The 23,354-nt window shown below is 39.2% G+C and overlaps 1 protein-coding gene across 1 annotated transcript in view; it reads right to left on the bottom strand.

Moving 5' to 3' along the window:
- KIAA1549L (KIAA1549 like) overlaps positions 1-23,354 on the bottom strand; it is a 119,569-nt gene that overhangs the window by 42,552 nt on the left and 53,663 nt on the right. Inside the window, exons 4-11 of the mRNA XM_065636892.1 lie at positions 22,590-22,809; positions 21,718-21,851; positions 19,178-19,340; positions 16,104-16,163; positions 14,379-14,530; positions 12,779-12,950; positions 9,267-9,430; positions 2,700-2,890 (exon numbers count right to left, since the gene is read on the bottom strand). Of these exons, the coding sequence (XP_065492964.1) occupies positions 2,700-2,890; positions 9,267-9,430; positions 12,779-12,950; positions 14,379-14,530; positions 16,104-16,163; positions 19,178-19,340; positions 21,718-21,851; positions 22,590-22,809 (1,256 nt within the window). The remainder of the gene's footprint in view (positions 1-2,699; positions 2,891-9,266; positions 9,431-12,778; positions 12,951-14,378; positions 14,531-16,103; positions 16,164-19,177; positions 19,341-21,717; positions 21,852-22,589; positions 22,810-23,354) is intronic.

Raw genomic sequence — 23,354 nt, forward strand, 5'->3', positions numbered from 1 at the left:
GGTCAGAACAGGAAGGAACAAGTTATAAGAAAGATAATTCTTATGGACTCTCTTTTGAAAATAGCCTAGGTGGAAATATCTATAACTTGAGATGACCTCTTTCCAGTTACAGGGCTTTAGCAGAACTCAGCATGCAACCCAGCTCAGCTCAGCCCAGTCTGGGGATTTTCTTGTGAAACTCTATTGAGAATAAATATTCTTGAAAAGTAGCATTTCTCTCCTATAAACCTGTCTGTCACTGCTAATGAATAATCTCAGCCCAGTAAAAAAATTTGTGCAGGGACAGACCAACACCTGAAGGAAATCTGTTCCACTTGGGAACAAGGAAAAGAAGCAACCACGGATAACTTGCACCATGATTTCTGCTGCCTCTAATCTAAATAGTCATCCTTTTAAGTGGCCATCGTATTATTAACTGTGAAGTTTCCTCCAGTGGTAATATCAAAGATATTCTGATCAATTACCAGCCACTTCATAGCAGTCTGATTTAAATTGACCTTTCCAGGCTGCAAAGTAGCCTGGATGAAAGAACAAATACATAAAGGTCAAGAAATATTTCTTCATCTTCAGAAGCCATTAAATTCCATCCCCAGGCACAGCTCCTGGGAATGAAAAAAGACTGAAATTCTGCCTGTTCTCATTTACTCAAGTAATCACCCTGAAGGACGCAAAACTAACTCTTATTTGCATAGAAAGGCACCAAGGTTCAAGACATTTGATAATAAGAATAATTTTCCTGTGAATTCCTGGATGAAGATGGTTTATCGACATTTGTTTAAAATTGTGCAGATTAAACAGAGGGGGATTTCTGTGCTCATTCATATGACTGAGTGAAGTGCTTCATCGCTTTTGTTAGAGGATTAATTAATATGGCTGGTTTACATTTTTCGTGTGTATTTACACATGGCTTTCAGGGTGCTTTGAAACATTTTAAAGAACAGTTCCAGCAAGGACTTAACCTGTGGTAGCCCAGCACCAGCAACCACAGCAGGTGTCATGGTCATCTTCCATTTGTCATTCCATCAGAGGATGGAAGACTCCACAAGGGACAAATGCTGTTTGCCTCACACGGACTATATAACCCGATTCCAATTTTTCAAGTGATTTATGGTGTGAACAACACATTGCTGACATTAAAGGGCATAATAACAGTTTATGGCCAAAGCCAGCGAAGCAATCTCAGGAACCAGGGGAGTTTTCAGCTGACTTACTCTTCTCTGTCTATTGGTACTCCCTGCAGACAGCTCTCTCTGTATTCCAGGTGATTTACTACACAACCAGAGCTCAGGATCCTTCTGTTTCCAGTTTTTTGTAGGGAAAACCTCAACTTCTATTGAGGTCTATCCCCATGAAGAGCAGCAGCACCAGGTCCTCCAGCCCTGTGCCATGTGGGGTGACACCTTCCAGTGTGGGACCTCCTGTGGCTGCAGATTCCTCCGGTGCATCCCTGTCACTGCCTACAGCAATATCGTGCAGAGTTTTCCAAGCTTTTCCAACACTCCAAAGGGGCAAATATCACTGTGCATTGACAAGCACAAGATGAGGTGACTCAACTATGAAGATTTGATTTTCTATAGAATTTATCTGCACTAGCCAGATACTTACCTTTTATGCCACCAAGTTCCTTCAGGAAGCAAGGACTGAACTAGACAGTGAGCCAAACTCTGAGCTAGGCCAGTGAACTAGACAACAACTGTTATCTCTATTCAGGCTGTTAACTGAACAGTTTTATTTTCCTCTGTTCCCTTTGGTATCACTCTTTAGCAATAAAGAGTTAGTGATCTTCCACTCTAAATTAATTTCAAGGAGAGCAGATCAAAGAAAAGTGGACTTGACACATGCAAAACAGCTAGGATGAAGGGATAATCTGCTTTCCTTGCCTGAGATGACCAAGAGAAGAAATAATGACATTCAGCTACTCTGATGATCATTGAGGGTAGTAGACATGAGGTAAAATCTCCTAACGGGAAAGGTAGCAAAGAACAGATTGCTTGAAAAGGCTGTGATCATCCCACCACTGGAAGAGGTCAAAAAAAAGGTAGATAAAGTTGAGTTAGCGGTGTATTTGACCCTGCAGTGGAGAAGACGAAGAGGCAGATAACTTCCTGGGGACCTTCTCATCTGTGATCCTACAACTCTGTAGACTTACTATGAAGAAACTGCAAACCAGAGACACTTTACCCTAGACACTGATGTTATCTAGTCGGTTCTTATACTCTCAAAACTTTTGTCCTGCTGCAGATGCCTTGGATCTAGAGGTTTTCCATAATACAGTGTATGTTTATGGTTTTCCCTTCTGCTAATGAAGACATTGGGTCCAATTCTGGAGTGACAGTCTATAAGTGGAGCTTCCAGTGGCTGAGGTCCCATCTTTTGGTTAATCTGAGAAATGATCAGTGTTCGTACTCCAGATCCCACGTTTCATTTGGGTTCATCCCTTGTAACAAAACCAGCATTCATATGAGAGCCACTTCCCTTTTACATCCTCTACGCATGTGCAATCTGTGAAGTCTTCACTTTATCTTGTATTTTGCAGCAATCTTACACATCCAGCGCAGACGAGCGTTATGCCACGAATATATCATGGAGGAACCATCTGCCACATGCAGAGCCGGGGTGCCAAACCTTACAGGTTTTCTCTAAGCAACCAGCAGCGTGTACCCCATTCCACCCCTCTGTGGAAACATGCCAGTTCATACCTTTTCCTTGTTTCATTGGACTGGGCAGTTTTGATGGTGCTCCCATCCTGAGTAATTTCTCTCTCCTGGGAAGCAGGAGTATCTCTAACTGGAAGTGGAAGTACAACAGTCTCCTGAGTTACCGGTAAAACCTCATCTTCAGCTCCCTGCTGACCTAAGTGTTGCTTGGCATAGTCAAAGCCTTGTACTGGCTGCAAAAAAAAGTGAGAGAAAAAAAGAGATTTCCAGCATGTGTCATATGTTAATATGAAATTTCCACTTCAATATAAAATTTTCCACTACCCCTTAACTTCTTTAGTTACATAAACAACGGGTAAAAAATATGCAGATTGCCATTTGAATGCCCAACGAATCAATTTTCTGATGAGATCTCCATTCCACACATTTTAAACATGATTAGTTAGTATAATGTTGATCTTGGCTAACGTTTCTTACTCTGCCATAACACCCCCAGAAATTCCTTTAATGGACAATGAATATATGGAAGAATAAAATAGGAGGAAGAAAAATAAGCCCATACAGAAAACAGAAAACTTTCTATATAAATAAAGTCTTAGAGTTTCAAATAGGGTGGGAGTAATTTATTCCAAATCAAGAAAAAGCAAAAAAGGCACACATAAAAGTCTCATGGGTGACATTTTCCAGAAAAATATCTTTTTCAGATCAGTGAAATTTTATTTCCCCTGGCTCGCCAGTCGCCTACTGGGAAGGTTGTTATTGACTTCACTTGTTTCTCTCGGGAAGTGGCATTTGCAAGATCCTTGCAGCGAGGCAGCCCAGGGCCATGTGGCCAGGCTCTCCTGCCCCGAAGTCTGGACACACTTTCACTGCTGCCTCTGCAAGGAACAAGCAGAACTGACACATGGCTTCTGGGTAAAGCACCCACCAAAAGGTCGATTCTCTTAACGGAAAAACTAGCGCATTTAAGTAAAACTTCAGCTTACTAACTGAATTTTCCAATTAAAAAAGGAAAAAAAGGAAAATAAACCACTCACGGAAATTCTTCACCACGTCTGCAAAAAAATATATAACACAAAAAATGTTCTTGCTACACTAAATTGAATTAATTGACCAAAAACTGGAAAGATGCTCTTCCTGAAGTAGAAAGACTATTGACAGAATGCTAAAAAAGCACCATAAAACACACCATAGGTGATTTTAACCCTCAAACATGTTTCAGGAAACACATCATAGTTAGACAGGTAGTACCTGCATAGCCTCTCTTGGGTTCCTGTCATGTTGCCATTGAATATTTTAGTTCCAGAAGAAAAACAGCTGGATGAAAAAAAAATTGCTGATGGCACAGGAAAAGGATGAGCTCTGCAAGAAGCATTTTCTCTTGTTCTGTCTCTTCCTAAATCTGGGTTATAGCTATAAATAAAAATAAATTTCATAGGCAATCTCAGCCTGAAAAAAAAAAGAGGCTGTCTTCTATTTTTTGAACTAAACCAAAACATGCTTTTTATTTAGGGGGATCTACATTGCATTCCTAATCTCCTGTTTGAACTGAGGCTGATGATTTGTAATATGCTCACGTACTGCAATATTCCTCTGGTAAGTGCATTAAGGAGACATTAACTGGGCTAATGCTGATTTGGGAGAGCAGGCGTCTCTACACATTACCACAATAGAACTTGCAATATATCAGAAAAATGCCAATTCACCATCACCACCCCATGGCAAGTCATGACGATATCACCCTGACAGAACCTTCTGCTTGCCCTCCTCCCAAGGCAGGGTACCACAAAAGCATCCACCGAATTAGCTGTGAAGGGAGGAAATGAAGAAAGGGAAAGGAATGAAGAAAGGAGAAACAGAAGCTCTGTGAAGGACAGCTAGGAAGAACTACTGCACACCATCCTAGACAGTAATATTTTTAACCAAAATAATATTTTCCAACCTTGTTATCTATATTAACTGTTAGTCAAGATCATGTTAGTTATTCTGCAAAAAAGACAACAAAAGGGAATAGCTAATTACATCAGTTATTTCTCCCTCCATGTCTTTGAAAGAGAAGTTACAACTTATACTTCATACCTTCTTTAAAAAAAAAATAATAATAAAACAAACAAAACTAAAACAGAAGCAGCAAAACATGAGAATTTCTACAGAAATCTGCAGAGTCCCAGCTTGGATCTGCCAATGGAAGACAAAGAAAGAAAATGAAGAATTATTTTAATCTGAGTTGTACTTACCACCATGTCTAGTAACAAATTGCATTAAAAGAAGAGCTGAAAAAGCCATCCTCATCAGCAGACATATTGCGTTAAATAAAATTTGATCTTGGAACCCTGCTCTGTAAAAGCCCACAGGAGCAGATGGCTTTACCACCCCTGAAGGGAACTGGCAAAACTAAATCATGATCAGGCACTGCTGAAGCACTGCAGGCAGAGATGTCCAGTACAGCCACAATACTGAGAAAGACCGAGGGACTGAGATTTGAATGTTGCTTAGGAAATAATAAATGAATTATGAGACCATTAAATTACATTGCCTGGCAAAGGGCAGACTGAATACAGGGAGTTGTTTCCGGGATGTTTTTCCTTGTAATGATCACAAAAAAGGATAAAAAAAAAAAAAAAAAGAAAAAAAAAAAAAAGGGATGATCAGCCCCTCCCCTCTACATATATACCCAGGTACACAGTTTCTCTAATTTTTTTTTTTTTTTCCCTGCCCTTTATCAAATTGATAGAGGTTGTTTTCTCGTGGCCTGCAGTATTTGCTTTTGTTTCTGGGTCTTAGACTGTAGATCTTATCTCTGTTTACCTAAAGCTTATTCTTTCCCGCTCTAAAAGAAAGGAAAGGTGACAAATCAGATTACAGCCCTTAAAAAAGCACACTGTGAATTAGAAAGCAAGTGAGGTAAAAAGTAACATCCACCCAAAACCTCAAAGTAAAAACAGTTGCTCAAAATAAAATCAGCATTGAAAGAACATTAAAATAAATTCCCATCAGAATTTCACCAATTTGAATTTATACTTCTTTTAATTTGACAACTCGAGAGCCAATTGAAAAAACATGGTAACAGTCCCTTTTCCCTGCAAGTCAGTCTAGATGCCCCTGACTGCTAAGGCAATTCAGAACAGCAACACAGTTCCTAAGGAAGATACTACGAACTGCACTCCATATGAGAGGTCGTTTTTTAAACTTCATTTATCTAGCCTTCAGTCTGTTACAACAATAAAAGTCATTCCTAAATTACCAATCACAGGCAGCAATCCTGCTGTTCTGCTACATCACTTCCCCCGGCTACAGAAGGATATTTAACGCTAAATGTTCCGTTCATTCATTACCCTTCCATGCTGCGTTCACGCATCCGATGCTGCTGGCGGGGGACGCGCAGCAGCAGCTCCTGCTCCCCCGGGAGCCATCGGGCTGCAGCGAGGAACAGGCAGCTCTGCTCCGCCAGCCCCTTGGAACAGGACCTTTGAAATCCAGACACATAAAACGGCACCACTGAAAACAAAACCGGCTGAAACCCAAGGTTGCGGGTATCCCGTAATAGTCTCTTTTCCATTCTACGCAGTTTGCTGGGTATTCATAAGGTATCAAAAAGCTGCTCCGGTGATCAAACAACAAATCTCAGATGCACAGAAACAAAATATTGAAACTGCTGCTTAAACTAAAAAAATCACTCTGCTGTGACTCCACTTACAGAACGGATTCAGCATTAATCAAGCAGTCTCAGGCACTTTTCCAAGCCATGAAATATAATATACTCATTTTAAATGTGATATAGATATGTGTTCATCAGCTATTTGTATTGCCAAACTGCATGACAAGTAGCAATTACAGTTTAAGTAATTACCACTATCCCTGATATTTCTTACACTGGATTTAAAAATAAAACTAAAACTGTTCCTTTCAAAATGGCCTTATTTCATTGTCTTCCCAAAATTCATGTCTTAGTTTTCTTCTAAGTAAACATGTTGAAATCAGGAATGATAAAACCAGTTTATTCCCAACCCTGCTGCAGAATTTATCTTCCACAGTCCATATACGAGCATATACCCTAAACTAGACATGGCTGAACCATTTTGATGGAGCCATCATTGTGAAACTAAACAGAAATCAATTGAGCTTTCATTTTTAAATGCTTCAATTTTTTATATAATGAATTCAATTAAATTTTATGGAGTCTCAAAATATACCAAAAAGGGGAAATGCACTCTAGAAGTGAACTAGTGCATTCCAGCAGCAAATGTGAGCAAGTCTGCAGGAAAATCTCCTGAAACAAGTGCAGTGAGGATGCTGGGAGCTCAGCACTAATTGTTTTGTTCTGCAGATCCAGCTCCTGTCTGACCACATTGACTGCTGATGCAAATATAATCCCACTGAACAGATTTCAACCTGACCACGTATTTTTACAGCCTGATTGAAACTGGTTTCTCAGGAAAAGCAAAAATTCAACTTTCTCTTCCTTTTTGGAATGACAGCTATGGATTAAAACACTAAAATACTTTCAAGTTTTTTTCCCGTGCTGTAGCTTCAACCAGCAGTCTTGTAGGAATTTTTTCAAATAGCAACTTTCTTCAGCTGTAAAGTATCCCATAACAATGTCCAGCTCAAAAGAATGCACAAATTTAGTCTCATTTTGTCCTTTAGCTAGAACTAAGATTACATACAAGAAGAATCAAATGGTGCATAGTATTTGCAACAGCCCCTAATAAAGCATGACTTGCACTTTAGAGGTTCCAATATATGATATCAGTGCAGTGGTATTAATTTTTCTTTGTGTTTGTTATACTGCTTGTTTCACTTTTGCAAATAACAGTAGATAAATAGATGAGCATACTGGAAACAAAATGGAAATGTCTTTTTTGCATCATTTTTGATACAAATGTCTTTTTCCAGCTGGCACCAGCTGCACCCATCTGCAACTAGCCTCAGATGAGGAGAAAAGAGCTGTCATATGCAGCATGCCTTCCTTCAACTCTCCCTCCAATCTACATTTTTCAGCAGAAGCAACAGAGCTGAAATCACAGTAATCCTGCTGTCCACAGCATTAAGAAATGAAAGAAAAAATGTATCATTTCAACCCCATGTCAATGGAGAAAAACAAAGCCAGCTAGAAGGGCAAAGGAACAGTATGACTTACGCATGGGCTCTAAAGGCTAAAAACTCTTAACTTTGGGTGGCCCTGTTTAAGAGCCATTTCATAGCAGTATTGGGAAGGCAGACGATACCAGAAAGTCAGCAAAAAGACTCCTTAACGCTGTTCTGAAAGTGTTAAAAAGCCGGCACTTCTATCGCAGCGCGCTGGATGCTTGGAGGATCGTTCTAATCGCGTGTGCGCACGACTCGCACTTCTTGGTATTTATTACACACACCAATTGCACATTCGTTTATTTTTACCACTTAGTTCATGCGTCAAACATAAATTATTTACATAATCCCACCCTTTGCCAGAAGTCCATCTTTGGTATTTGAGGGTCTTCGTCAGGGGTCTCTAGTGGCCCCCGGTGGTCTTTGCAGCCTAGTCGGCTTCTTGCCCTAATTTCTTAAGCATGCATGTTTTCTTTGTGTGCTACTACACGGCAAAAGTCATGTAGCTCTTTCTTCATTTAGTGGAACATTTTGCTTTCCCAGCTTGCAAACCAAGGACATCCTGCTTTGCCTCGTGTCCAGTCTATATAGATATTGTTTCTCTATTAAGTTCCTGTTACATTATGCCTAGTCTTGTTACATTAGGCCTAGTCTTGTTACATTAGGCCTAGTCTTGTTACATTAGGCCTAGTCTTGTTACATTAGGCCTAGGGGTTTCTAAAAGACTTTTGTTCCTCTTATCACAGACTTTTTTCACTATGGAGACAAATCGGTATTCTGTGGCATTTTTCTGTTAGAGACAGAATGAAACTGGAAACGTATTTGATTTGGGGAAAAAAAAAAACACCAAACCAAAAACAACTTGTAACTGATATGAGTTAGTAACTTTAAGGAAAATATAATTGTTTGAGCCCAGCAAACAACATCCACAAATAAATTAGAAAGTTCAAAACCTCTAAAAAAAAAATAGCAGTAGGAGAAAATTTCTGAAAAAAAAAATCAAATAATGTCTTTTCTGGATTAGCAGCTAGGTGAAGAACTTCTGGTTTGGACCAGGTCTGAACTGCTGCCAAAGCCCAGAGCTTCAGCCATGGCCACCTGCAGCAGGTAGGAGCAGCTCAGGCCGTGGGTTTCAGAATGAGGTCCTACAGGAGACGTGCTGCTGGCAAGACTGAAGGGTGATAGTCCCTTTCCCCAACTTTATGAAGGAAACGACTACCCTGAGTAAATCCTACTCAGCCCTAATGGCTCAGTGCCTTACGTGACTGTGTAATGGTTATTCAACCACTGCTACCTATGCGGCAAGGGATGAGCTGCAAAGGAAGTTGATGAGCCCTAAGTAAAACAGAAAGGTAATTGCTGTGACCAGTGGCATCAAGGACAGAGAAGAAGTGCAAAGATCCAGCCTGTGAATAACGACCATTTCAATTCCAAACATCCTGCAACTACATCTAGCAGAGAAACACAGTTAAAACCTCAGAAAGCAAATGAACATCTTGGGTCTGGAGATGGGTCACTCACTTTAGCTCTCTGAGGCAGGTTCATCATGGTGTCTGGTTTGAAGTCGTTCTTGTTCTTTCTGCAGAGAACCGCTGTGATGATGATGATGATAACTGTAACCACAGCAATGGGAGCCAGCACTGCTGCAATGATCCACAGGTTGTTTGGGGGGTTCTTCACCACAGCTACAGAAAATTGCAAACCAACATTGATAAGTTTTACTGTGCAGAGGCAAAATTTAAATTGCTTCCAACACAGTCTTCAACTGTCTCAATATAACAATTAGTATAAAAGGATGTTAGTAATCTACTTATACCTTTGTATTCCTTAAGTGAAAAAAATGAATCAGCAACACTGTTCAATCACAAATCCCTGGGCTCTCTTCTCTTACTTACTATAGCCAGCCGCAAAATATTTATAGCCAGCTACAAAAGCAGCCACCAACACTGAAGTCAAGCTAGATGCCACGTTAGATATCACTCCAATGGCTCTTTTACAGAACAAACAAAACAAGGTGCAAGTCATACATCCTTAATTATTTTTCAAACATCAAACCAGCTTATAATAAGGCAGCCTATGTGTTAGAAGTATACACATGGAGTCCATACCTGGTGTCAAAGACTTACTGGCTCAGCAAGAGAAAACTGGCAGAGCTTTCAAAAACAATGAAGTTAAGCGTGCTAATCGTTATTATTTATATTAATAGAGCAATAAGAAAATGCTTCTCTTGTGCTCTAGAAATACTTTATCACAGTTAAGGTCAAAATGAATCCATCATTTCTGAAGGAGGGGAAATTATGAGGCTGGAAAGAGCTACTTGCAGATATATTAATAAGGGCACTAGGAAAAGGGTACATTTCAGAAATGCAGTGGTGCCAAAAGCTTTTAGTTTCCATTTTATCAGAATAAAGTCTCTTCATGTGAATCTTCAACTTGTACATACATAAGAGATCTTTCTGCGACACATCCCCAGTTCTACCGTTCCATTTCTTTCTGGAAAAAACACCACATAATCTCATAATGCTGAATTTTGGTTTAGTGAAATATTTTGTGGGCTTCCTTATGCTATATCTATTTCTTTTCCTGTGCCACTGGTTGCTGACATGGACAGGCAATTGCAAGAATCCCAGAATAAAGCAGCCTTTCCTATTTCCCAGGGGACTAGTGCTTTCAAATGTCATTGAGCTTATTAGCTGTCAGAGGCACTCAGCATCTCTCAGGATCAGACTTCGAGTACGTACCGTCTTGCTCAGCAGCAGTTATGAGAGCCAGCTGAAAGTCTGCTTGAGTCTCATTGTAGACCTACAACTTTTTGCAAAGCCCATGTAGTTTGTCGGGTGATGTAGGAACAGCACCATTAGGTACATATCTTCTGCACTTGCATAATTCTAATTTACTAACTCTGAATACATAGTCTGGGAGTAAAAGTGCTGTAGAGGAGGAAAGTGAATCTGAATTTTATCAGATAACAGTAATTTTAAATTATAGACTGCTGTTGTGGAAGCAGCAAACAATTGGTGAAAAATTATAATTATTCTTTCTAGATGACCTTACGGCTAATAAGACAGACATTTAGGAATCCTGGTTTATATCTTTAATTCAATTACCAGCTTCCACTGTGACCTTGATTAAGGCAATCCACAGTTCATTCAACTCAATAAGACTTCAGTGGATTTTGAAGCGAGCCTTTCATTTTGCTATAACTGAGTCCCTTGCTTATAAAACAGGAACATCCATATTTTTTTTACTATTCGTCTGTTTTGTCTAACCAGACTATGAGTTCCTGAGGGCAGATGTCTTTTCTTACTGCATTATGGTACAGAACTTTTCATTGAGCTATGAGGGAAGTTATAATGAGTAAAAATTAAGTGCACACAAAGTATTTTCTTTGGGAATACAAAGACAGACTACAAATACTGTGTCCAAAATGAAAGAAATTATTTTTTTCTGTAATAAGGTATAAAGATAGAACTATCTCCTACATTTCAAATACTCTAGCTTCAGAATCTCAGTTACCTGGGGTCATAATTTCAATTTCTGTGTATTCTCTTCTTACAATAGTCTGTGCTTATTTAACTTGTACGAAAATCTACAGATGAACAAGGCTGCCTTATCAGACCATGGAAGTACAAAATACCTAAATACTCATATAAATCACAAAACTGCACAAAGAGCTCGGAATTGCTGTATGTTATCTATAGCTACTTTAGTAAAAATCACATTAAAGAAATATTATCATGGAAAACAAAGTTGTTCAGCATTTAAATGCTGGACTTTGTGGAAGCAGGAATGGAGATCCTTGGTTTCAGTCCAGTTAAGGTCAGTAACAGACCGTGATCAGATCAAGGAGCAGGTACAGTATATAGTGCAGCCTCTGAAAACGCTGTCATACTTTAGTCTTCTAACTCAGTCATATGTTTATGGGATGATACATCAATTACTTATTACAGTGGTTCCTTCTTTTCCTGTCACTATTACATGTAATTATTTCAATATCACTGCTCTTTCAGGCAGAAATAATGTCACCAGGGAGTCTCATTTTATATGCCGTTTAGCCAGTGAGGAGATCCAGTACTGAAATCCACCATATAATTTTTATTCCATCTGGATAAATACCTTAGCAAAGTGGAGAGATTCAGTTAGCTAAAGGCACTAATTTATACAGTAAGATGTTATTGCACAAAAAACCCTCCGAGCTCCACTGCAGACAGGTTTATGACTGTAGGTCAACTATACAGGAATACAAAAAAACAAACAAACAAAAAAACCCAACAACAAAACAAACCAACCTGTGCCCACAGTCAGTAACTGACAGAATTCAAACTGAGAAAATCTCAAAACTGAGAAATTCAAACCACTTTTTCAAAAACACTTTACTTTTCAAGAATGGATTACTTTTTTGGCCGTGTTATTCTGAATGATGCTACCATATCTTGAATCTGAAAACTGTCCATACACATAAGTAGTTCTGCCCAACTACACTTTTCTGATTTGTGTCTAAACAATAGCTTTAACAATCATGTGGTTCTTGGTGAAAATAACTATTTTTTAAAATATATCCCTTTAAGATAGAAGCAATCTACATTATTCTGAACAAGTCAAAAATAAGGGACATCTTGATAGCCTCCACATACAGTGTCATTTTACTTTAGGTCAAGTTACTTGAATGGCAATTTAGCCCCATCAGTCATCAGCCTGTGGTGTCACAGTTTTGTTAGCATCAGAATTAATTCTGACTTTACAGTTCCGTGAAGTTGTTCAGCTCATAGAACTCTATGTGCAAAATTAGTCGTACAATAGAGTTTACGGTGATTGGCTAAATAAAAGTTGGTATATAGCTTCGATCTTCTATGATAAAAGATTAATCTGTCTTCCATATGAAAAAGAGCAGCCTGACTTAAGCAGCTGCTCAAAAGTGCAGCTGAAATTTCCCTGTGTGATCAGTGGAGGATTCCCACACCTACACTGCTGTTCTCATAAAAAAAAAAAAAAAGACGACTAAAGCAGAGATTTTTTTTAAAAAGAACTCTTACGATCAGCTTGAACTTGAATAACATAGCCCAGTGTCAAGGCCATCCGCTGGGAGTCAACAGTACTCAAAATTTTGGCAGCTGCAGTGCCCAGCAAAGGTTTCCCGTTGTATAAAGTATAGTATGTCAGTTCAGCTGGCTCCTTGGGTCCTGGAATGCGCTGGATTTTTACCATCTTTCAGGAAAAAAAAATAAATAAAAAAGAGAGAAAGAGAAATAAGATCTGTTTGTATTATACTATTATAAAATGTACCAGAAGCTACTTGAAGGCAGTGCACAGAGGGAGCTCCTTCAAGACCCTATATAAGCATAAGCTCCATGCAAATATTCTTATAGGATCAGAGCTTCCTCTCTTCATAGCCTAAGCTATTAAGATTAGTGAGGACTGACTGCCTTCTTAATAATTTTTAAACACAATCCTAAGGTAAAACCCTATACTAAGAACAGCATGCAGTAAAAACAAGGAGAGGATCAAAAGTTTGCACATTACAGTTCTCTGTAAAGAGGGAATTCTTAAAATCTCTCATAAGATTGAAAATCATACTTTGCTGGCATATTGCAGTTGAAAAATTCTCTCACATTTTGCCTGTATACTCATTATTTTTGATCCCAGGCTGACAATAAAGAGAACCATGCTTTTACCATTTTATTCTGCAGAACACTAGCAGAATTTTTACATTGTACTTCCATCTTTCCCAGGAGTAGATGAAGTGTCAAATACCTCTAATGATGAGACAAAAAAGGAGGTTTGTGTATTATGTTATGGACTAAGATATGTCAAGTTTTCATGGAAAATTTTACAAAGGTTCACACTTCTGGCAAGTAAAAGCACATTTCTTGGTTTAAATTCTTTCAGTGGGAAAACACAAAGAATTCTGGGCAAATAAGAAAACTAGTAATTTGCTTTTATATCTCGCAACAAGCAATTCACGAAAATCATCATGTAATTGAAAAAGAAAGGGCAATAAGTTCTTGTGCAATTTTTGAAGACAGATCCTCTTTGAACACCCAACAACTAGCATCAGTTGGCTAAATTAGCGAGAAACAAAATAAGATGATTTTTAAAAACTGAATGGGAAATGCTGGTAAATAAGAGAAAGAAGATTCATAAATTACTCGGGACTGAAATCTCTACTTCATAATGTGATCTGTGGCCACATGATTTGATGACTAACCCTGTATAAAGACCGCATCACACATTTTTTTCAACAAAAATTAAAAACAAGTTCTAGCTTTAGTAAGTTACCTGCATAGTGAAAGAGCTAAGAAACCTCTCTTAATTTAAGAACAAAAACCCAGAACTCCTCATTATGCTGAATACACTGAAATATGTACATTGACCTCATCATCTTAGCAACCAAAGAGAAAATATTTATTAACACTAATTACCTAAGATGAGAGGCAGGCAAACATGGGTGACTTCAGAAAAATAAACCCATTAGTAATGCCATGCATTTTGCACTTGCTGCTTTGGTTTTAACAAAAAAAGATAGAAAATCTCAACCCATTTACACAGTTTTGCAGACGAATTGGGGCAGGACACATGCAAGCAAATCCCTTTTTTCAACACATATCTAGGTGCAACCGATGTCGCGTTGACCACCTGCACGGTGTAGCTGCCCACAGTGGTGGCACGTTTGAACCGCCGTCCTTGCTGATGGGACATCATGAACAGTGGGGCCAAACGCTGCTCCATTAATCTCGCAAAGCTCTGGTTGTTCAGCCCCAGTAATGCAATATCAACCCCTTGAATAACTGTGGGAATGGAGAAAATCACAGATCAGCACATTTTAGATGGACAGAATAAGTAACATGTGGTCTGTAAGGCAGTTTGGGACAAGGATGTACTAACTAGCTTAAAAGTAAAATAACTGGACGCTGTTAACCCCCCTCAGTAATTCCCAATGGGTTTATAACATGCTTCTATTTCAGCCCCTGCACTGTTCTTCTCAGGTAATGTCAATGATGTTTCAGAGAATAAAATCCTCCAAAAACTTTCTTGGGCCTTCGGTTTACCAAAATGGCTCTAGGAAGCACCTCATCTATGATCTTCAACATAGAAGGTAAAAAAATATCAAAGCTGTCTGGTTTTATACTTATCGCCAGATGCACCTGTTAACTAAACAGGAGTTTTTAGTCCAGTAGTTTTGAAATCCGAAGTTAGAATTTTGCACGACTCTGTTTGAAACAGAACACTATATGTTTGAGAGCAATGAAAACTAATAAACATTTCCTAAATAAATGTGAATGTAAAATTAAAAGACACTGAATTTACATGAAGTTCAAATAAGTGATATTGCATGTTAATTTAATTCATACGAATGTATGGGCTTTCAATATTATTTTAAAGAAATCTTTTGGGATAACCATGAGATTTTTGAAAAGAATGTTTCCATTATAATACCACTAACACTCCACTACAGAAAGTGCACAAAGGCCAGAAATGGCACATCAGGTTCATGGAGTCCAAAGGGGGAGAAGCTGTACCACTCCCTTCAGAGGATCATAATTTCTACGTAAACTTATTTTTAATCTCAAAATCTCTCTCTCAGGTACCAAATCACACCAGCTTTTGAAAGCAGAGTGTAGAACTTAATCTCTTTCATGTCAGGCTCCTTTTCTTTTTCTCTCCTGAGCATTAAACAATTCCACGTATAGAAAAACTGATTAGAAAGGCTTTGCTATCAAGTCACTCAAAGATGTCTGGGGAAAAAGTGTCTCTTTCTTGCCCAGTTATCACTTCTAAAGTCAAAATGATTGTGAACGAGAATGTGATACCAGTGAAATAACTGTGGTAAAACAAGTATTTTGAAGCCCAACAGCATTCTCTGTACTTCGTTTTACACCAACAGAAAGTTATGTGCTTAATGCTTCAGGTGAAAAATGCAAATATTTCTGGACCCAGCCAGAGTCAGCAAATCAGAACTTCCTCGATTTAACAGCTGACCTTTCTTCCTAGGTTATGTCTACAAGCCTCTTTTGTTTTCAGATTTAAATCCAAGTCCCAGAAAAATAGAGTAAATTTCTTAAAACCTATTTGTGTTTTAAAACTCTGAGAAGATAATGCTGCTCTCAGAAGTGCTTTAACTGAAGTGGCATAAATTCTGAGGTTAGTGTTGGACGCAGGAGACATCTCTGTTCAAGATGACAAATCACAGTAATGCCCCAGAGTAGCTTTAAATACATTTGCCCAGTTGAATGCAACAGGAAGGTTCACTGGGCAGCCACTGTTTTTCTGTAAAATTACTGCACCAATGTGTTTATATAATTGAGCACTAAAAATTGTTACCTGAAGTCCATAGAGGAGAAGAAGAAGATTAAAAAGTACCTGTTATCACCCAGTAGTCTCTAGTTGACTCTGAAACATCAAGGTTTGGATACTCCAAAGCTTTAAAATAAAAGTTGAAATTATGTCATATTATTCCAACACACTACCCTTTATACATCCCAAAACTATTTGGTTAACCAGACACTGGTAAATAAAATTGAACTATGGGTCAGGGGGAGACCTAGAGGTGTAATTTTCAGGATTACGATTTCTCTTCTGTCTGAAAAAGGACATCAAAAGCTCTGCCATACAAAGTAAAACATATATTTCCTGTCACCAAAATATTGGCTAGTACACTGCCTGGGGCAAAGCCAAGGATTGCCCATTACTGAAAATGATATGCAATCTGCATGTGTCTGTTATATACGTTTCTGCTGCTTTCTCTCTGTGAGTAATCTCCTGGGGAAAACAAGGTGACATTCTATGGTGATTCTGTGATTTAATCCTTATTTAACCTAGACCACCATTTCAACCTAAAATAATATCAAAAAAAACCAGGATCAGATTCCACCAATCACAAAGTGCATTCCACATGAATTACAAATAAGACTTACAAAACTGTGAGCACACCTTAAGTGTGGTATTCTCACTCTTTCACTCTGCACCATTTAAGAAATTACTACCATTCATGTTTACACCTGTGAGAAAGTGATGTTTGCCATTTTTATGCTCTTTGTTAGCTTTTCCATCTCCAAAGTGCATTAGGCTGTAAAGTTCACCATGCTGCTAATTCATTATACAGCTCAGCATTTTTTCCGATAGATTTATGCAACACGGAAAGCATTAACACTTGGAACTTAATTCATAAAATATCCGTGTTTTGCATGTCGATACACTGCTATTGAGTTACCTTGATTTTTAAACTCCAAAGTGGCTTGGAACAGTAAACATAGTAAAGGATCTGGTTACACACAGTAACTGCTTTGGAGGAGGTGTCCTGCGCTGTGCATTTCCATCACAGACTGCGAAGGCTCTGGAGGAGCCGCCAGAGTCTACTGGGAAATAACATGCTCTGAGAACAGCAGCAATATTTGTTTGATAAACTGAAACGACTGCACTGCCACATGAATGAGCATCAAACACTTCTCAAAGTAAACATTTTCTCAAGACGCGTTGCCCGTCTGAAGCCATAAATACGACACGCACATCAAGTTCATGAGTTTGCAGCATACCTGCTGTGCGGGGAATAAAACCAAGAACTCCAGAATGAAATATAAGCTATTAGTAGCTAAAGACTTTATCGGGTCAGTTCATCACGCGCAGGGATCAGCAGACAACCGCAATACCACACGAGACTCTTACTGTGTGACAAATGCCTTGCACAGCTCCTGTCTACCAAGCATACTCCTGTATTGCCTTTGCGAGAAGCAGCATCATCCTCTTCCCGCACAACAGGCCTATTTGGGAGGCCAAAAGCTCAAGCCAAGTGCAGTCATCATCATCAACACCGGCTCGGGCTTTGTCCTTGAGCTGCTGGATGCCCCATGAAGGTGAGTCCTGCACATGGGGCACTCTTGTGACAGGCTCGCCCCTCAGTCACACAAAGGAAGGAGCTTGTCTGATGGTGAAAGGGTCCACATCCCTCTCCGGGTGTGTGTTTGCCAATGGTCTCCTGTGGAAAGACCTGATGAAAATGCAGGCCTGCCCTGAGACATCTCTCACCCTGTGATGGAAGGTCTGATTTAAAAGCACACACCAATGCAGCGCAAGAGCTCATCATCTGGCAGTTTCACCTATTTGTTTGCAAATATCTGATTCAGACAGGTAATGCCTCAAGAATAGACCCTCTTGGTTTTTTTCCAAGAATTTGCATGATCACCAGAGCTATAATACTTATGATCCCTGACTGCCCTGCACTAGAGAGAGACCATTTACCACCCAGACAGCTCATTGTGCAAGCAACTGATGAAGAATAGCACAAGGTAATTGCTCTGCTGCTTTGCTGTTTGCAAATAAAATGGCTTGAGAAAAAAAGGTAACTTGTGTTTTCCCCAGTGCTTGCTTTCCAGCATCCTGGTTCTGCTTTTTCTTAGAATCAGAAAGTGAACAAGCACATTAATAATTTTACCTAAAGCTAAAAATCCACTCAGTTCAGTGTTCTGATCATAAAGACATATTTGGCTCCATCCTTATGTGCCAAATTATTTCAGTTCTTGTGAAATGAAAAATTATGAACTACTCCATCACTGGTTTAGCCTTACGAGTGGGCTTCATAGCTACCAGAAGCTTAATCGGAACTGGTGTTTGAGCACAGTAAGTCAAATTTAACAAGCATCTCATGAAGATTAACATATGGTGAGATTAGGTGAAACCTGTCCTTCCTTAACCAGAGTCCATCACTATGTACCGATGTACCTACCATGTCCCAATCTCCTCTCACTTCCAGTGAACACTGATCTCCAGTGAAGAGATAACCCAGTTCCACAGTGAGCTTAATTTCACATACCAAGTTTAACAAGCAGATTAAACAGAAATCCCCACAATCAAAAAATTACCATGCAGAGTCAGAGAGCATATATGGCACATAGGCTGCTCAGACACACAACTTTCTCTCGCTCTCTGGACCTCTGACTCCTCAAAACAATTGAAAGTCAAGCAAATTATTGACACTAAAGTTTTTAGACGACATTTCAAACTGAGGGCGAAGTTCAGCAAATGCTGACTCTCCAGTGGAGTAAAGGGCTATGCTGAAAATTAACTTCATGTGCTGCACTAGGTTTTCCTGAAATGGAGAACTAGGCATGTTCTGTGTTTCGTTTTATATAAAACTACAAATTTGCTTTGTTTGGAACCTGGCACAGGCCTTTTTTTCATTTATGACAGCATATATGCATTGTTCTCAACTATCTGCCAGCATTTCTAGCAGCCAAAGCAAACACTGAAACCCAGAAATCCCGCCTACCTAATCCCCTTCACATTAAAAAAAAAAAAAAAAAAAAGTTCTAAAGTAGTCAGCAAACACACCTACAATCTGTGAGCTTGACGACAAAGCTTATGGCACTTGCAAAACAAAAGTCCAGTACCGGTTAATCTTAAGGAGCAGTGTGCTGGTGTGCTGGGACGCGCGTACTTACATTCTGCAATGGTGAGAGGCGGGTAGGTCAGGTAGAAACCCACTAGCTCAGCTGACAGTTGATTAAGAAGGTTGCTGGAAATAGTGCCATTTAGAGTTGTGCTTTGATTGTTCACTACATAAAACAGAGTGACAGCTTGGGAGACATTGGAGGTGTTCAAAATCTGAAACAAAGGTAAAGAAATAAGGTGTAGCTGTGTTTCAGCTGAGTGTAAAAAACAACAAAAAACCCCCCAAGCAAACTGGAGAAATGTTAACTTGAGCAATGGATTATATACAGCTCACTCAACATGATTGTGTAAAACTTTACTTGTCTGATACTTTAATTCCTACTTCAGCACACAGAGTTACTGGAGGCCAGCAGTAGGCAGAAAAGGTGGACTGCAAATATTTTTCCCTGTTTTTACCAGGAAATGTAAGATGAGGGAGAGGATGCTTATCAGCAGAAGTGTCCAGTGTTTGATGCAGAAGAATTAGGCCTGTATGTCTTGCTCTCTTTCTGCCTTCCTAGTGCAGTTTTCTAGACCTACTCCTTTTCCATATGAAATAAAGGGATATCATGTCTCTTCTGTTCCTGGCATCACATGATTACCTGCTGTCATCCCCACTTTAGCTCTATGACAGTCTCTTCCTGAGCCCAAATCTGATGACTGCATTTAAGGACAAATTCTATTTAGCAAGGACTGGATCAGATCCTTAAACACCAGTTTTCTGCAGGAAGCAGAGAGGCAAAGGTGGGGCAGGAATGGAAAAAATGTGTTTTCTCAGAAATCTCATGCCCTAGGACAAGAGGAATGTTTTTTGGCTACTGATGCTGTAGGTAGAACCAACAGCATTCAGCATTCATGAATGTTATTTAAATACCCCATTTTTATGATTTGGATCACTAAGTAAAAACATAAAATGTGGTATAATAAAAGCATCAGAAGAAGAGTTCAAGGTCAGACCAAAGGCCTGCCTAGCTCACGTCCACTTACAAATAGCCAAGAGCAGACGGTTGGAGAATGAGCACAAGCCAAGAGGAGAGGACTCTTTCCCACAGTGTAATGTCAGACCAGAGCTATGGCCTGAGCCATAAATCATATGATTGGGTTTAAAAATGGTTGATGACTTTTTGTTCTCTAAGTTTGGCCAATTGCTTTTTGTAACTTCCATACTTTTTCCAGTTAACTCTGGAAATCCTTGAGATTTTATTACCCACTGTGTGAAAGGATTTTTCTTTTTATTTAAACCTAAGTAGTTCTGTTATGGGAAACTCCAAACAATCACTCCTGATTCACTACACCACTCATGGTTGGAGAACCATGGCAAATTTAATTTCTTCTTGTGTGGAAGTTGTTTCATGCCTTTTACCTATCTTGCTGTCCCTCCCTCTACTCTCGTAGTGCAGCAACACCTTTTTTGAATCGGCTCCGTCTGCTCTAGAACTGGTCCTCCATTCGTAATTCATCTAAAACTCTCATACTATTTTCTGTTGCACTGATTTAGTCCTTTTCATGGTACCAAAATAATTTCAGAAAAATTTATCATGAAGATCACACCCTTGAGTCCCATTCTTCCCAAGACCTTCATTCCATCAATTCCTAAGTTGGCAATACCCACAAAAACCACAACCAGTACCTTCTTCTAGGGCTCTTTACAAAATTGCCTAGGTGCTTTGTGAGATCTAGCACTTCTGCCATAAGCAAATTAGCCACCATGAAGTTCCCTGCAGCATCACAGGCACAGCTATTGAAAAGCGTGATAATCGCTCTACCCACTGCAGTAGGTCACCTCTTGCCATGTACTTTTCTGCCCCTCTGAGCTCCTCCAGTTTGAGCACAAGCTCACAAGAGGCAGTGCCAAAGTAACTAAGCAGAGCCCTGAAGACCAATTTTCTCCTTCTGGTAAGCTACATACAAACTATTCCGAGGAGCACAAGTCCATATATAGAGTTTTATGCTAAGTCAAATACATATTATAATATCACCCTGAGGATAATTTCTTTATTCCTGAAGTACTGCACAGAGCATAAGAGTGTTGGCCCACTCTACATATAAAGGTCTGCAAAAATCAGGCCCTTAATAGTGAATTTAGGTCTGTATGGAACTGGAATGCACACACCACAAAAAACAAACCAAAAATAGCCCACACAACACAACACCTATATATTTTAATAGTTCAGATCTTACAAACAGCTATGCATGTCACTATTTTTGTACCTGAATAGCCTCACTGAAAGCAATTAATGTGTCAGAATAACATATTCAGGAAAAATAAATATTTTCAAGAACATTTTATGTATTTTTATTTGAATTACACTTAAATTATTTAACTGCAAACAGTAACATTCAAATTCATTAAAATAACAGTAACAGCCTTCTATAAATCATGCATTTAAAAGTTTTCCCGCAATAAAAAAACACCCTTATTTCAGATGAAAGCATAAACTTACTCCATAGTGGCTTATCAGAGATATCATGTTGAAATACAAGCATGAACATAGGAAAGAATAACCCAGAGAGTTTTGCAACAGGCACTGGCAAAGCACCAACGTTGTACCTGAACCGTTAAGTTGTTGCTGGTGTTTAAGACCTTTCTTTCAGCATCCTGAAACGCTCTCTGTAATCGTTGCTCCATGGTCTGAACAAACTTGCATGACTGTATATTGTCTGTTTGACCCACAAACTGCAGCTCTGGAAAAGGAACAACTTATTTGTATGTGGACAAAATATTCTTGGTCGCATAACTCCTGTAAAGTCTGGCAGCAAAATGACCAATTTGCAAATTAAGCAGGTGAAAATAATGGCACAGAGGATCAGTTTGTGTCATTTAAGCACCACTCTAAAGCAGCCTAAATTAAGATAAAAAATAAATTGCATTATTAGAGCTGATACTCTCCGCAAACACATGGAAATTGTTTCTGCTCTGATACATAAGATCATAAGAGCAGTTTACTGTTCAAATACTTACTCAGAGCCAGGCAGTAAGTGAAATCATTCTAAAACACAAGTTTTACTCTTAAATCTTGCAGGTCATTGGCTTTTACAAGATATAATCAATCAGAATATTGATTCTCATTCTGTTAGTGCTATGAAAAAAAGATACTAACTGGGTAATTGCAATAACTATGTATCTGTAAACATGAAGGACACATAAGAAATCTTTTTTACAATTGAATATGCTGTTGCACAGCATTCTCTGCCCTTTTGTAGCTTATACTGCTCTGCTGCACTGCAACTGCTCTGCACTGATGCTTGAAATGGTACAGAGGGGTTAAGCAATGACCCTGGGTTAGACTGCTAGGAAATAAGTCATATCCAATGGGCCCAGAAAGAAAAAATATAGAAAAAAAAAAAAAAAAAATATATATATATACATATAAGCAAGACACGGGTTACGGTAAAACCCCAGGCGGTCAGGACCTCGCTCACCTGTTTTCAGCTGGAAGTGGTAGGCGGGAAGGGGCTTCCACGGCAAGGCCAGCGCCACCACGGACTGGAGATGTGGTACGTGCTGCTTTATGTCTGCTGTGGCGTTGCTAATACCATACGCAAGAAGCCTTTCAATTACAGCAGCTGGAATAAAGACCAGTCTCCCCCGTGTAACGTAGTAACCAACTGTTAGATTGTGCGATTGCTCCAGGATTTCAACCTAAAACACACAGGGAAACATTTCTTTTTAATTTTGTTGACAGTTCAACCACTATTTGATGGGACTTCTTACTGTGAATATGGCCCCCTTGCAGGGTTTTCTATCCTGTAATCCCCTATAAACCCTATAGGATCAGTTAGTGTCACATCAGACATGGTATTATAAGAGCAGAACAGCTCAGAGCATTTTAGACCCAGCCTATGCAGCATGTGCTCCGAACTGAAGCAGTGCAGTATTGCTACCAGAGCTCACATACCTCTAATTTAGGCTGGGACTTCATTCACATAGGGATATGTGACATTTTACTTATGAATGTAAAAATATAGAGAATACAGAGAACATCCAGCTCCTACTTCATACCTTAAGTTCTCTTTGTGTATGTGTCTGTCATTGCAGGTTTGGAGACAAGTTTTTGAAAGACAAAAGTTTCCAATATTTGATTCTTCAACCTCAACTGTCTCTTCTATGCTACTTTTCCCATACTGTCCCAAATGGTTAAGCTATCACCTATATCAGTAGCAACGACAAACCACAAGAATGAACAC

The sequence above is a fragment of the Caloenas nicobarica genome, chromosome 5, assembly GCF_036013445.1.
Source record: "Caloenas nicobarica isolate bCalNic1 chromosome 5, bCalNic1.hap1, whole genome shotgun sequence".
Classification (NCBI taxonomy): domain Eukaryota; kingdom Metazoa; phylum Chordata; class Aves; order Columbiformes; family Columbidae; genus Caloenas; species Caloenas nicobarica.